We start from the raw sequence: 14,965 nt of genomic DNA, 5'->3' as shown, positions 1-14,965 counted from the left end.
TTTCAATGGCCTGTTTTTGTGACCAAAAAAACTGAAAAATGAACTAAAAATGGGTCAGTTTGACCCAAGGAAAACATGAGGTTAACTAACGATTAAAATTGATCATAAAATAGTTGCCGTTCATATCATGATTTCTCACTGTTTGCCAATCGATTTCAAGTAATTTGCTTTGCTACAGATTCCACAAAGTAATTATTAACAGGATAATTAAATAAGGATAAAAAAAAGTGGTTTTCATACCAAAATACCTTATCTTGTGTAGATTTAAGCCTTGATACAGGCCTAGTTTAACACTCTTCCCGCCTACTTTTACAAAATTTAGTTTTTCTGAGTCAAAATTTGAAATGGAAAAACCTCTTTATAACGTTTTGGTCGTCGTTTTCTACTCTTTTCTGTCTTTCCCCACAATGTTTTAGTCACTTTTTCAACGGTTGGTCGACTTTTTCTGAGCCTTTTGAAATTTGTGTGTTTTATCCCAAATTTTTTAAGCTTTTTTTTTTCCAAACATTTGTCACTTTTTTTAAACATTTTTGTCACTTTGCTGGGCAATTGTTTCACTTTTTTTTTTTTTTTTTACATTTGTTCACATTTTAGTCACGTTTGATTTTTTTTTTTTTTTTCTTATTAGTATTTTAATCTCCGTACAGTAGGACATTTTGAATGATATTAATAAATTAAGCTAATGATTTCCCCCTCTTTTTTCACTGATACTATTTTCTGGGTATCATTCTCATTCAAAAATATATGATTTCACACACATAAGGCACAAATCTTTAATTTATTTTTATTTCGTGAGCCCCGTCTCTGCTGAGCGTAAAGCTTTTCCTTTATTACTCTATGACATGTAATATCAATCACAGACATCATTAGGTCTTAGTAGAAGAATGCTGCATGCTGATGGCTCACTGACGCTGATAAGATTACTCCTCAGATATTGAAATTGGGTATTTAATGATGACATATTTTTGATACTCGATACTTCAGAGGCAATTCGGTGGGGTGCCTAAATAGTCCTGAATTTGGTACCCGCCCTTTTCTTTGTTTTTGTCACTTGTAATTGTCTCATCCGTCTGTTCACCCTCTTAGGACTACAGGAACCAGATCAACAACAACAACCACAGCAGCAGCAGCAGCGGAGCAGCGTGGGTCTGGTCTTCCAGATCCCCCACGGACACAAAACCAGGGACCTTCCCACCTCTCTCGCACACAAACACGCCCTCCTGTCCCCCATCATCGACAACACCCTCAGTCAACTGGAGGACCGGGAGCTTCCACGGTTACCGCGAAAGCAAGACCACTGTCCCCTGGACGTCCTCTCTGGCCACTGGTGACCAGGACCCCGCGTCTCTTCTTCTCCCTGTACTCGCAGTCCCCGGTCCGCTTCAGGTGCTGGATCATCGATGAGTGTCTACGACAACGTGCCCGACACCTGCAGCTGTCGGAAAGCGAAGGTGGCAGCGGAGGAAGTGGCAGCGACGCAGACGGATGGGTGAGGAGTCGGAGGTGGGTCCAGATTAATATTCAAGATTCAATACCCTTGTTAGTCTCACAATAGGGATTTCACACTGTTGCAGCACCAAGGGATAGGGGGAATAGCACATGACACTCTAAAGATAAACAAACACACAAGTAATAGTAAGAGAAAAAATAATTAAATGTTTAAATTTACGGTTTAAGGTTGCATTATATGCACAGTTCCAAAGAGGGTTACTCCTTTGGTGTTGGGCTGTGGCTGTGGCTCGTCTAGAGCGGTTACCTGCCAATATGAAGGTTCATCCAAACAAAATCATGCTTAAGTAAAGAAAACTAATGAGAATGAATGTCTACCTTTTATTAAGGTTATCTCCTCTTCTCTGCCTTGCCCGCCCAGAGAATTTGGCACACTCATGAGAGAGAAGCGATGCCATGGCTTTCAAACGAAGGCCATGCACCTTGCCCCCCCCCCCTCTCCGTCTCAAAAGTTACAGACACAGATGGCCCATCCTAAGGAAAGCTCATTGTGGGACTGGCTCTAGTGGCTGGAATTCTGCACCAAGGCGGATTTTAGGAAAGAGACTTCAGATGCAGTATTAGGGGACCACTAAGGTCTATATAAAGAGACTTCAGATACGGTATTAGGGACCACTAAGGTCTATATAAAAGAGACTTCAGATACGGTATTAGGGACCACTAAGGTCTATATAAAAGAGACTCCGATACAGTATTGGGGACCACTAAGGTCTAAATAAAAGAGACTTCATACAGTATTAGGGACCACTAGTCTATATAAAGAGCTTCCGAAGTATAGGGGACCACTAGTCTATAAAAGAGAGTTCAGGTACAGTATTAGGGACCACCAGGTCTATAAAAGAGACTCATATACAGTATTAGGGGACCACTAGGTCTATATAAAAGAGACTTCAGATACAGTATTAGGACCACCGGTCTATATAAGAGACTTCAGATACAGTATTAGGGACCACTAAGTCTATATGAAGAGACTTCAGATACAATATTAGGGACCACTAAGGTCTATATAAAGAGACTCAGATACAGTATTAGGGACCACTAAGGTCTATATAAAGAGACTTCAGATACAGTATTAGGGGACCACTAAGGTCTATATAAAAGAGACTTCAGATACAGTATTAGGGGACCACTAAGGCCTATTTTTTCTTCTCGTCCTCCTAGATGAGCCGATTGTGGCAGGTGAAGATGTTTCTCGGCTCTGGACAGCGTTCTGGAGAGGATCGGCGACCTCCAACAACTCGTCTCCACCTGGTCCGAAAATCTATCCGAGGACGACAGTCAGAAGAGGTTCCTCCTCCTCCTTGCCATCCTCTCCCTTCTCCAAGACCTCGCCTGGTAACAGCTCATCAGCCGCCTCCCCCTGCCCTCCCCTCCCCGCAGCCATCCACCTGGACGTGCAGCATCCGGAGGAGACGGAAAGGAGAGGAGGAGGAGGTACAGAGCAATAAGAGATAACTGTGAACGAAGAGGAGCCAAAGACCGATATCACCACAACCCAGGAAGAGGTGAGAAACTTAAAGTAAATGCAAGTAATGAAAACTGCAATTAAATCAAGATTTATATAGAGCAATCATTTTTCCCAAGCAATAAAATCAAAGTCAGGGGTCTCAAACTCAATTTACTTGGGGCCGCTGCAAGTAGAGTCTGGGTTTGGCTGGGCCGCAATCAGTATTCCAAAAAAAACCTCTTTCCTCAAAAAAGGCGCGGAACTGCGCCGTGCTTTAAACCCCTAGATCTGATATGGTTGGTGCATTTCACAACAACAGACCTCACATTGTCAAACCTCAGGCATTTGCCGCAAAGGGTACTTAGCTAGCTTGACAACGTTACGCCGCTGTCAGGAACGCTACGGTAGCCCATAGTGACAAGCGCAATGACAAAAAGTTTCAGACCGCGGGCCGCACTAACACCTTAACTTTGATGTCAAGAAGGGGGCCACAAAATATCATCCCGCGGGCCGCAATTGGCCCCCGGGCCGCGAGTTTGAGACCCATGCTCAAAGTGTTTCAGATAAAACAGATCAGGGTCATTAAATACACAGTCAAAACAAAGAACTCAGAAACATGAGGAGTGACATTTAAGTTCTGATGTTTTTTTTGCCAAATATTCATCAACATCAAATTTGGTTTTGAAATGATTGGACAATTTAAGTTACCCTGGACGAATGTAAATATGTAATCCTTTGTGTCCAGCTGGGCACAAACTATAGGAATGAATTCCCTCAGGCATCCAAAGTAAAAAAGTGTTACCATGAGGCACTAAGATAAAAGCCGCAACCTCAAGGTGAATAGTTTTGATGGCCTCTTTCTAGTACCACTTTTATGTCTTTTTTTTGTGGCATATTTGTTATCAGATATGGAACAATAAAAAGTAATGAGGCCTCTCTTGTAATGTAAAGTCAGCCATATCACCCGTGTGTGCTGATGGACGCTGCTTTCTCTCTTTCTGCTCTGTGAATGTTTGACTGGCTCAGTTTAAATATAGGTGCCCAATTATGTGTGTCTGAAGGAGCACTGTATGCACATATTTAGTCTCTGAACCTTCACTGAGATTAATGCTAACATAGCATGCTAACAGGCTGAGGTAAGGAAGTTACCAGGAGGCTAACATTAGCGTAGTAAGTCTAACAAGCTAAAATACGTACTGTAACAATGCTAAACATCACAATTTTAACATTCACTAGTTGATAACATGCATATTTACATGCTAACTGATAATTATAGCTTTTAGCTAAATGTTAACATTGACATATGCCTGCTTGAAGGTGAACCAAATCTGACAGTGTGGAATTGAGCAAAACAACCATACATGTTAGCATGTTAACCATCTGTTATCGTGTTATCATGCAAATGTTAGCATGCCGACATGTAAAATGCTGTGTGCTAAATTGCCATCCAGTAGTTGTGCTAACTGTAAGCATGTAATGCTAACATTAAGACAGCAAGCTAAACATAGTTGTGCTTTGAACTGAATACTGACACTTGTATGCTAATGCTAACTTTCAATAAGCACAGATGAGTTTGAATACAGCAGATAGTCTGACAATGTAGCGCTGAAATGATCTAAAAATGGTCACAATAGCCCTTCTGCTTCCGGTTCACAGGACCTATAATATAAAATATGAACAGTAGTGAACAAGGAGAGGAAAATTATCTTTTTGATTCCATTTTAATTGAGCCGTGGATTACAAAGGTTTGTCATATGACCACTTAATTTTGTGTGAAACCGCTCAGTGGACTACATCTCTTGTCTCACACAATTGACATCATCTAGCTTGATGCTCAACTTGCTTGCTAGCTAGATAGCTTAGCTCTGTTCCACAACACAAGTAACATCATCTTACCTGATGTGTTTTAACCAGTGATGTGTTTTTGGAGTAACGTTACATCCCCGGTACGATACACACAGACATTATACCTTCAGCGAGAAGTCATCCATGCAACTTTGAAGTGTGGTAGTCTTTCTAATTACGTATTTTCACAGTCATATACTTCCACAGTTTAACAATAAACTGACTTTCTTCAGTTGAAAAATTATCTTTTAAATTGACGAACATCATATGTGTAATCCATGGCTCAAATCAAATGGGATCAAAACATAATTTGCCTCTCCCCGTTCACTCCCGGTCCTATTTTTCTCCAAATTAAGGTCCCATGGACCGGAAGTAGAAGGGCGTGACTTTGGCTCTCTAAACACACGATTAACCCCTGTACAACTTTCCTCTGGCGTCAACCTCCGGACAAACTTTAGAATTTTATTTTCTGATTGCAGACTCATGCGGCCACCAGCACGGCTGCATGCAGTTTTTAAACGTAGTACGTTTTATCAGGGTATCTAAATAGATCATGACACGGAGTTACACAAAGTTTTTCTGCCTGATTGGTTTGTTCCACTAAATACGAGGGCTCTGAACTGATCAGACAACAACCGATCATTTCAATTTAGTAGGTTACAAGATCCAAGTAAAAACACATATTTTGTATGAATGTGTATCTCTGACACTCAGAGAATATTGTTATGACATGTAATATGTTATAAACTGGCATGTTTGTGTTGTGTCTGGGCATGTGTTCCCGTTTTAAGCTTTACAAAAATAAAAACATGACGTCCCTGTATTTTGTCTGAGAAATCTGGTCACCTTAAGTTCACTCCCATTCATATTTTTTTCCAAATTAAGGAAGTAGAAGGGCGTGACTTTGGCTCTCTATACACATGAAAGTTACACAAAGTTTTTCTGTCTGATTGGGTTGTTTCACTAAATACGAGGGCTCTGAACTGATCAGATCACCAATCATTTCAATTTAGTACGTTACAATTTGATGTAATTAGATCCAAGTAAAAACACGTATTTTGATGTGAATGTGTATCTCTGACACTCAGAGAATATTGTTATGACTGTAATATGTTATGAACTGGCATGTTTGTGTTGTGTCTGGGCATGTTTTTGTCATTGATGTGTGTACTGATCTGATCTCCCTGCTGTATGTCCGGCAGAGTGAGCCAGCAGCTGCAGTGGTCCAGCGAGCAGAGCCTGCCGTCCCTGCTCACCAGTCCAGGAGTGGAGAGCCAGTCTGTGTCCCAGTTCCTCCTGCTGCAGAAACACTCCCTGCTCAAACTCACCGCTCTGATGGACAAGTACTCCCCGTCCAGCAAGCAGGGCTGGAACTGGTAAGAAGTGTACAGGACGGAGGATTCTTTGGGTAATTTCATGCTTGAAAATAAATGTGAGGGTTGAGCTAAGGTGACCAGATATCTCAGACAGCATGATCAAATACAACATGAAAATAGACGATAGAGCAGGGGGCAATTTAGGGGCGTGTGGCTACGCTCCGACCTGTCGATGATTTTGTCGTTTTGATAGCCTAATCTTTAGTCTCTATCAGCATTTGTAAGTACCTTGCAAACCACTGCCCGCTAGTCTAAGGGGACCAGATTTCTCAGACAAAATCCGGGGACATTTTCAGCTCAGAAGCAGATTTACCTCCAAAACACGTCATGTTTTTATTTTTGTAAAACTTAAAACGGGGACACTAGACCTAGAGCTGTTTCCCCCCAACAGGCAACATCATGGAAAGGATTTCTAAGGAGGTCGACCTTTCTGGTAAAGATTAAGATCCTTTTTTAAAACATGAAAGTGCGTTGGCTAAACCCACCAGACTCCATGTAAATAATCAGTGATTTTAGCATCGTAAAACACGGCTTTCTAAAACATCTCTGAGCTTGTCTGGAGCGACTATCGGCTCCGTTTGGTCAGGGTTTTCTTTCTTTCATTCCAATATCGGGTCTGTCAGTCTCAGTGGAAACCGGGGACGTCTGGTCACCCTAGGTTGAGCAGAGGTGTGGGAAGGTCAGAAACAAAACTGCATTCCTGGATTCTTTGCTTCTGCACAACTGCATGGAGAAAGTTCTTCAAGGAAGCAACTGTGGAAAGGAGGGCAGGTGGGCGAGCAGGCGGAGGGTAAATATTTCATGCAGCCTATTTAGAAAAATTCATTTATTATTCATGGATTGCTTGCAACCTTGTCTTGGCTTCAACAAAAACAACATTGCTTTGAGAGGAAGACACTCCTTTCTAAAAGAAAAGGAGGAGTGCTTCACCTTGTGTCTGTATTTCTGTGAAATCACAGCAAAGCTCGGTTTCCGTCATCCTTTCTGCTCTCTGGTTAACGTCTCAGGCATTGTGGGTTACTTTTTCTTTACATAAGGTCACACAGTGTCTCTGTTTACCTGTCTTTTTGTAGCTTAATCTCATTTCTTTCTCACTCTCTTACCAAATATCTCATGTATCCCAACGTACAGAAGGCTGGTCAAAGTCAATGCCAAAGAATGAGCAATGTCCCCGCACAGGAAACATTATGAAATTGTTTAAAAACTTGATTGCTATGTGCAAGTCCTACAACAGAGGTAGCACAAACTGATTATGAAAATGTTTACTGAGGTAATAAATCAAGCGAGAAGTAGGGGCATTTTCGCATAGACTTCTAAAGAACCGGATTTCTTTTTGCAACCAATGAAGTTGCCCCCTAATAGATAGATAGATAGATAAATAGATAGATAGATAGATTGATAGAGGGGTGGTCATAAGTTTCCATGCCCATGCTTAAGTTGACTAAAAAGAGGAATAGAAAAATTATCTTTTGTAAATAGATCTTAATGCCTTAATTAAAAAAAGGAAAAATCCAACCTTTTAAGGACACCACACACACACCCCTATGTTAAATTCCCATAGAGGCAGGCAGAGTTTTTATTATTAAAGACCAGTTATTTAATGGATCTAAGATACTATGCATCCTGATGAAGTTCCCTTGGCCTTTGGGATTAAAATAGTCGTTCCCCCCCCCCCCCCCCCCCCCCCCCCCCCCACATCATCACATACCCTTCACTATACATGGCATGGGATACTTTCCATAAAATCATCTCTCATTGCAAATCAAACTAGTTATTAGTCTAACTGAAATAAAACCATGCCAATCTCTATGTATCTCATGAGACCGAATGTATTTCTTTTGAGTCGATGTTCATGAAATTCTATTGAATTTTACTGTTTCCACAAGGCATAATTTATTCGATATCACGTAATTTAGATAAAAACATATGGATGGAAACATAGCTACATTGGCTTCACTTTTCCCACCAGGATACATCCACTTATTTTATACAGTTGGTGTGAGGGCTGGCAACAGTGTGAGTTCCTGTCACTCTGGTTGTGATGTTCCCATAGAGGTGGTGAAGGGTACGGCAAGCCCTAAGGGACAGTAGTAACAGAAGGACAAAGAACGGGACAATGAGATTTGGTATACAAATTATGGACTTCAAACTTCAAACCCTTGTTCTTGTTTAAAATGTAGGATGTTTTCTCTGCACTTCTTATTGACATACACGTCTTTAATGAGATCAGTGTTTTGCCTCCTACGCCTATGTTTTTTGGAATAAGCCTTCATGCAAAATCGAGACCAATTCAATTTTAAGAATAATAAAACAAATACAAATATTCTGCTTGTTTACTCTGCTGAACATTTTGTTTTTTCTTATGTGTGCTGAGTAAACACATGACCTGCTTGTTTTATGCTTTGGTAGAAAACCAATTAGATTTTTGCCAGGGCTGTTATGCTCAGTGAGATAAGGCTGAATATGGGAACTGAGCATTGAACAAAAAACCCTCCTGAATTTACTCCTCACATTCGTCTTTTATTTTCAGCATCAAACGTGTTGGGGGGGGGGGGGGGGGGGGGGGGGGGGGGGGGGCAGCAGGTTGAACAGCATCGGCAAGGCTTCCTGTAGTTCAGGCTTTCTGTTGCATTTCAAACTGCTGCCTTTTACAGAGATTACTCTTTAATAAATATGAAAGGAAGCAAATTGGGAAGAAATTCTAACAGTTTAAAAATAGCTTTTCCTCTATGGGAAAATGGAAGAAAACATCAAATTAACATTTGGTTCAACAAAGCAAAACTTTTAATTGAGCACAAAGTTATGAACTGCAAATGACTCGTTCTCACACAAATGATTCAACATCCTGTTACTTCACCTCGAACTGGATGATTTGACAGTAAAACATCTTGGACACAGCGTCCCTTTTTATTCATCCCACAAAATACGGTATGTTCAGGCAAGTCTTCTTACTTTGTTTACAGTTGTTTTGGTAACACTTTACTGGAAGGTATCTACATACACACATACATACATACACACATACATATACATACCCACACACACACTCACACACACACACAGACACACACACACACACACAAGCTCACACACACACCCACACACACACACACACACAAGCTCACACACACACACACACACCTGGACTTGCATTAACACCTGGTCACTTTATCACTTTAACACGGGAATCAACACTGACACGTTGATAATAATTTATGGTCTTTTTTGTCTTTATTTGACAAATTTTCTTATTGTTATTATTATTATTATTATTATTATTACTGTAATTTTTTTTGTCTTTATGTCTGTCTTTTTTTATCAAATTTTTTTCTTGCTAAAACTGCGGCTGGAACTTTCAATTTCCTCGCGGGATTCCTCCCAAAAGGATCAATAAAGACAAGTCTACGTCTACATAAGAGTAACATGACACGTGAACCCTAATTGGTCATGACAAAACCAAATGACACTTACTAAAAGAAGCATGTCACTGTTCTGTAGACACTTTCAAGTAAAGTGTAACCATTGTTTTTTTTAGTCAGCATTAGTCTTGAAATATGAATTACTTCAACCCATTTCATATGGTAACACACTAAAGTTAAAACAGATGTGCCTCCAGTAAACTCTGGTGGAGAGTTAGATAAGAAGATTGATACCACGTTCAGATATGAGAGTGGTGTCAATCTTCTCATTAACTCTTCACCAGAAAACATATAAGCGTATTTCCCAAAATTTCAAACTGTTGCTTTAAGAGAAACCGAGTCAGATTGGTGCTGGTACACCTGATATCTTGTCTAAGTAGAAATAGGGCTGGACCCAAAATAAAAAGATGGAAAGACGGACCAAAAGTGACACAGCTCAACAATAACTGCACACACCTGTACCACAGTAAAATGAAGTAAAATGAAACAATTAGTTTAAGTCTTTTCATTTCAATGGTTTTTTTCCCCTGATGTCTTTTCATTTCAATGTTTTTTCCCCCTGATGTCTTTTCATTTCGATTTTTTTCCCCCTTGATGCCAAAGTGAGTGCGAGATGATTACAAATACAGCAATTAACTGCTAATTGGGATGGCACATTCTCTGAGGCACTTTTTCTTAAATAGACCGTTTGTTTCCAGGGGCTCCTGTTAGATATTTAAGAGGAAGAAAACACATGGATGAACAGAGCTGAAAAGCATTTAGAGTACATGTATTATTCCATTTTTTTCTTTGTGAGTCTGTACTTCAGCGAAAGACGAGTTGGCATGTTCTTTACACAAAGTAGAGAAGAGGCTACATTAATGATGTTGGAGTACTTTGGATTTCTCCTGCTTTGAACATTGCTATTACAAGCTTGCAATAATATACAGAGTGCACTTGACCCTAGAATTTAGAAACTTAAAGAAAGTTGTAAAACTAATTCAGCTAAAGCAACAACAACATAAAGAAATTTGCTTTCTATGAGGTTTACAAAATAAGAAAAGAAAAAGAAGTTGAGTCCAGGAGTTGAGTTATTGGGTCCCCTGCATCTGTACTATTAGTATGCAATAGAAAAGGAAAGAAAAAATATGAGTGACTTGTATTTGGTCAAAAGGTCACTGATATTAGTTCAGAAATAAACTTCCACACAGTCCTTCTGAAAATCCAAAGCGCTTTTATCAGCGTCCATAGATTTCTCAATGCCTGCAGATATTTCCTGCAGAGCAGATTTGAATGGCACTTACATTTCAGAGTTCACTGGGGACTTATGTAATCAAAAAATAAATGTTTATTTGCTTCTTCCTTTAAAAGGAAACACATTTAACAGAAGCCAAGTTTTTTTTTTCTTCTTTTTTTTACACTTGACTGGTTGAGATTACAAATTCCCAGTGTATATTTGCAAAACAATGTTTTAGAACTTTACAACATAACATAACGACTCCATGCCGTTTGATTGCTTTCTTAAAAATGGGACTGTAATGGTCTGTCCCCTGCAGGACTGTTCCCAAGTCGCCGAGGAAGACCAAGGTGATGGAGGTGAAAGGTCGGCGAGTTTTCGGGGTTCCTCTGCTCCTCAGCGTCCAGCAGACAGGAGAGCCACTTCCTCCCAGCATCCTCAGAGCACTGGTCTACCTGAGGGATGAGTGTTTGGAACAGGTAATGCAGCCAAAAGGCCACAAAAAGCCAGCAGGGACTTTTTTTTGGAAACACTAGAAAGTAGAGTAACGTCAAAGACTTTCTTATTATCATTTTGAGGCAACCGTTCTGAAAAAGTTGTATTCTCTGTCAGGTGGGTCTTTTCCGTAAGTCAGGGGTGAAGTCTCGTATCCAGTATCTCCGCGAGCTGGTGGAGTCGGACCCGGACGGCGTTTCGTTCGACGGTCAGTCTGCCTTCGACGTGGCAGACATGGTGAAGCAGTACTTCAGAGACCTGCCCGAACCCATCTTCACCAGCAAACTCTGCGAGTCCTTCCTCCACATTTACCAATGTGAGCAATTACTACCATTATCACATGTTCAATTCACTTCAATTCAATTTTATTTATGGTATCAATTCATAACAAGAGTTATCTGGAGACCCTTTACAGGTAGGGTAGGTCTAGACCACACTCCAGAATTTACAAGGACCCAACAGTTCTAGTGGTTTCCTCCAGAGCAAGCAACAGTGTGACAGTGGCGAGGAAAAACTCCTTTTAGGCAGAAACCTGGGACAGACCCAGACCCAGGCCCAGACCCAGGCTCTTGGTAGGCGGTGTCTGACGACCGGTTGGGGTTAGAATGAATAGTGGCAATAACAGTCACAAAAAATAGTAGTTTGTAGTTGTTCATGGCATAGCAGGGCACTGTGCAGCATTACAAGGCACAGCAGGACGTAGCTGGGCACCGCAGAGCGTAGCAGGACGTAGCAGGACGTAGCAGGGCACCGCAGAGCGTAGCAGGGCACCGCAGAGCGTAGCATGACGTAGCTGGGAACCGCAGAGCATAGCAGGGCGTAGCAGGGCACCGCAGAGCGTAGCAGGACGTAGTGGGCACCGCAGAGCATAGCAGGGCGAGCAGGGCACAGCAGAGGTAGCAGGGCACCGCAGAGCGTAGCAGGACATAGCAGGACGGGCAGGGCACGCAGCGAGAGAGCGTAGCAGGGCAACGCAGAGCGTTAGCAGGAGTAGCAGGGCACCGCAGAGCGTAGCAGGGCAACCGCAGAGCGTAGCAGGACGTAGCAGTGGCATCCCGCAGAGCGTAGCAGAGACGTAGCAGGGCACCGCAGAGGTAGCAGGACGTAGCAGGGCACCGCAGAGCGTTAGCAGGGACCGTAGCAGGGCACCGCAGAGCGTAGCAGGACGTGGCAGGGCACCGCAGAGCGTAGCAGGACGTAGCAGGATGTAGCAGGATGTAACATGGCATTGCAGAACATGTAGCGGGATCATGGCGACAGCTGCTACCAGGATTTTGGAGCCTCCCTGATCTGATATGTGGGCAGCATTGAGAAGATAGCATTTCTACTTGTTTGAATTTGATTGCTCGCTTTGTAAAATACCAGTAAGCAGTAAAGTTTAATTAAAACACCTCCAAGAGAAAATTAAAGGGAAAGAAACTTAGTTTTTTTTTTGCAAGTCTTGCATTTAAAAGACATGTTGACTATAAGATTGTCACAATTCCTGGTGGTGAATCCTAATGACTTAAGTGACTTTTTTCCTCTTGTCCCACCAACAGATTAGCATACTAACATGCTAAGATGTAGCTATTAATTGCTAAATACATGTTATTAGTAAATAACATGTATAAACATGTTATTAGTAGTAAAGATTTTGCAAAGATGCTACACCACACACTTCCTGTCTCCTAAATGTGCACAGACCTTGTTTGAAGTTTAGTTAATATTGTGTGGATGGATGAAAAGTTAATTGCTAATTTTTTTGCTAACATTAGATATACACACAACCATAAGACATTATTAGCCTTACGAAAGTTAACACTATTTTACGTTAGTGTATCTGTGTTGCCAGATCTTACAAGAGTTTGTTCTTGAGACAGAAACAGGTCTCGAACTAAGTTGATTTTCCCCTGATTATTGCCATGACCTGCCGTTAGTTTCCTAAAGAGGCATGGCGGTGGAGAAACCCATGTGACACAGACACAGGAATTGACTGGGTTGGGGTTGTCACTCCCCAATGTGAGTCAAGAGCAGATAACAGAAGATGGAAATCATTTCAAAAACGTTTTAGCTAGCTATGACTGTTTGGTTGCTAACATTAGCGCAAAACGCCATTCAATTGACAGCTTTTGTTGTGTTTGATTGCTAACTTGTAGCTAAGCTAGCAGTCATTTCAAAAACATTATAGCTATCTATGTTTGTTTGAATGCTAACGTTAGCTCAAAACGCCATTCAACTGACACCCTTGTTGTGTTTGATGCTAACTTGTAGCCAGCAATGAATGAACTTTGTTATGTAGGTCCACTTTTACTGTATTGACATTACAGAAGTCTCTTGTTAGCATCTTGTAGATCAGTATAAACACACACTCTTCCCTTAAGTTGAAACACTGCAGATGTATAGACTTATTACGCAATTATGCCACCTCTAAAATTTGCTTTGCATTCAGTCTAAATGCAAATTTACAATCTAACATACGCATTAGCAAGCTAAAATGCTAATGCTGTGAATTAGAATCCTGCTGACATTTAGCATCAGCATGTTAGCATCCATTCATCAGCACAAATTATATCATAGTAGATGTGCTAACGTTAGCAAACTCTATTCATATCCAGTCTAGATAATAATGTTAACTAATCTTGGAGCTTGAGCGATTAAATTCTTTACCATACCGGGGATTTTACTCATACTAACCACTATAATCCCTTGGTTCCAAACACACAATTAGTTTTTAAATTAGGTTCCATCATTTCATTTCAGAATACCATGAAGATGAATTTACAGAGATTTTATTCTAGCTGAAGAAAGATAATCCATTGCATTGGACACTGAGTTGGCTTTATTTCCTTGTCCAAGATCCAAATCAGAGTTAAAATTTGAACAGGTAAGCTTTCTGCTTGCAGATTTTCCCAAGGATCAGCAGCTAGTTGCAGCTCAGGCGGCCATCTTGCTGCTTCCTGACGAGAACAGGATGGCGCTGCGAACGCTGCTGTTCTTCCTGCGGGACGTCGTGGCCTGCGTGGTTGAGAACCAAATGACTCCGACCAACATTGCAGTTTGCCTGGCGCCGTCACTGTTCCACCTCAACACCCTGAAGAGAGACGCCAACGCAGCCAGGTGAGCTGAGACCACGGACACTGACTGTTAACCATGGTCCTCGTAAACCCACTGGAGTCTAAAACACAACGCAAAGAAATCGAAAAGGTGAAGACATGTGGCTTAAAAAGTGGGACATCCAGGAAGGGGAACGTCGTAGATATAGACGAGGCAACAGATTTCCCTGCATCAGTTACACTTAACCCTTGTGTGGTATTCGGGTCAAATTGACCCATTTAAAATTTTTAAAAGAAGAAAAATGGTAAAAGTTAGATTTTTTCTACCTGAAAATCAACGGCCTTTCCTTATTTTCTGTGATAAACATGTATTCCTGACTCAAATCAGAAAATTAGTCTGGATATGACACTTATGTTTTTTCCATAGTGGATTTTTAACATGAATTATAACTTTATGACAAAAAACGATTCACACTTCCATGTTTAATTGTGTTCTAGTAGAGACTGATGTATTCTCTAAACATATATGTTATCTCAGCTGTTAGAAACTGAGATAAAGACAATATTTGATAATAGATTACGAAGTAAAATTTTATTTCAGCATTGTTTTTAAAACCCCAAATAAG

At 41.0% G+C, this 14,965-nt stretch overlaps 1 protein-coding gene across 3 annotated transcripts in view; it reads left to right on the top strand.

The window, feature by feature from the left end:
- Positions 1–14,965, top strand: part of si:dkeyp-23e4.3 (rho GTPase-activating protein 7) — a 155,010-nt gene that overhangs the window by 96,601 nt on the left and 43,444 nt on the right. The window contains exons 9-13 of one of the 3 annotated variants that reach the window (XM_032534587.1): positions 5,455–5,457; positions 6,004–6,177; positions 11,132–11,291; positions 11,425–11,623; positions 14,190–14,403. In XM_032534587.1, the coding sequence (XP_032390478.1) occupies positions 5,455–5,457; positions 6,004–6,177; positions 11,132–11,291; positions 11,425–11,623; positions 14,190–14,403 (750 nt within the window). Of the gene's footprint in view, positions 1–5,454; positions 5,458–5,997; positions 6,178–11,131; positions 11,292–11,424; positions 11,624–14,189; positions 14,404–14,965 lie in introns of all 3 variants that reach the window. The other 2 variants (XM_032534586.1, XM_032534588.1) reach the window with 2 other exon arrangements.

The sequence above is a fragment of the Etheostoma spectabile genome, chromosome 13 (genome assembly GCF_008692095.1).
Source record: "Etheostoma spectabile isolate EspeVRDwgs_2016 chromosome 13, UIUC_Espe_1.0, whole genome shotgun sequence".
Taxonomy (NCBI): domain Eukaryota; kingdom Metazoa; phylum Chordata; class Actinopteri; order Perciformes; family Percidae; genus Etheostoma; species Etheostoma spectabile.
Note: the sequence above shows the minus strand (reverse complement) of the source record. Positions and strands in the feature narration are given on the sequence as shown.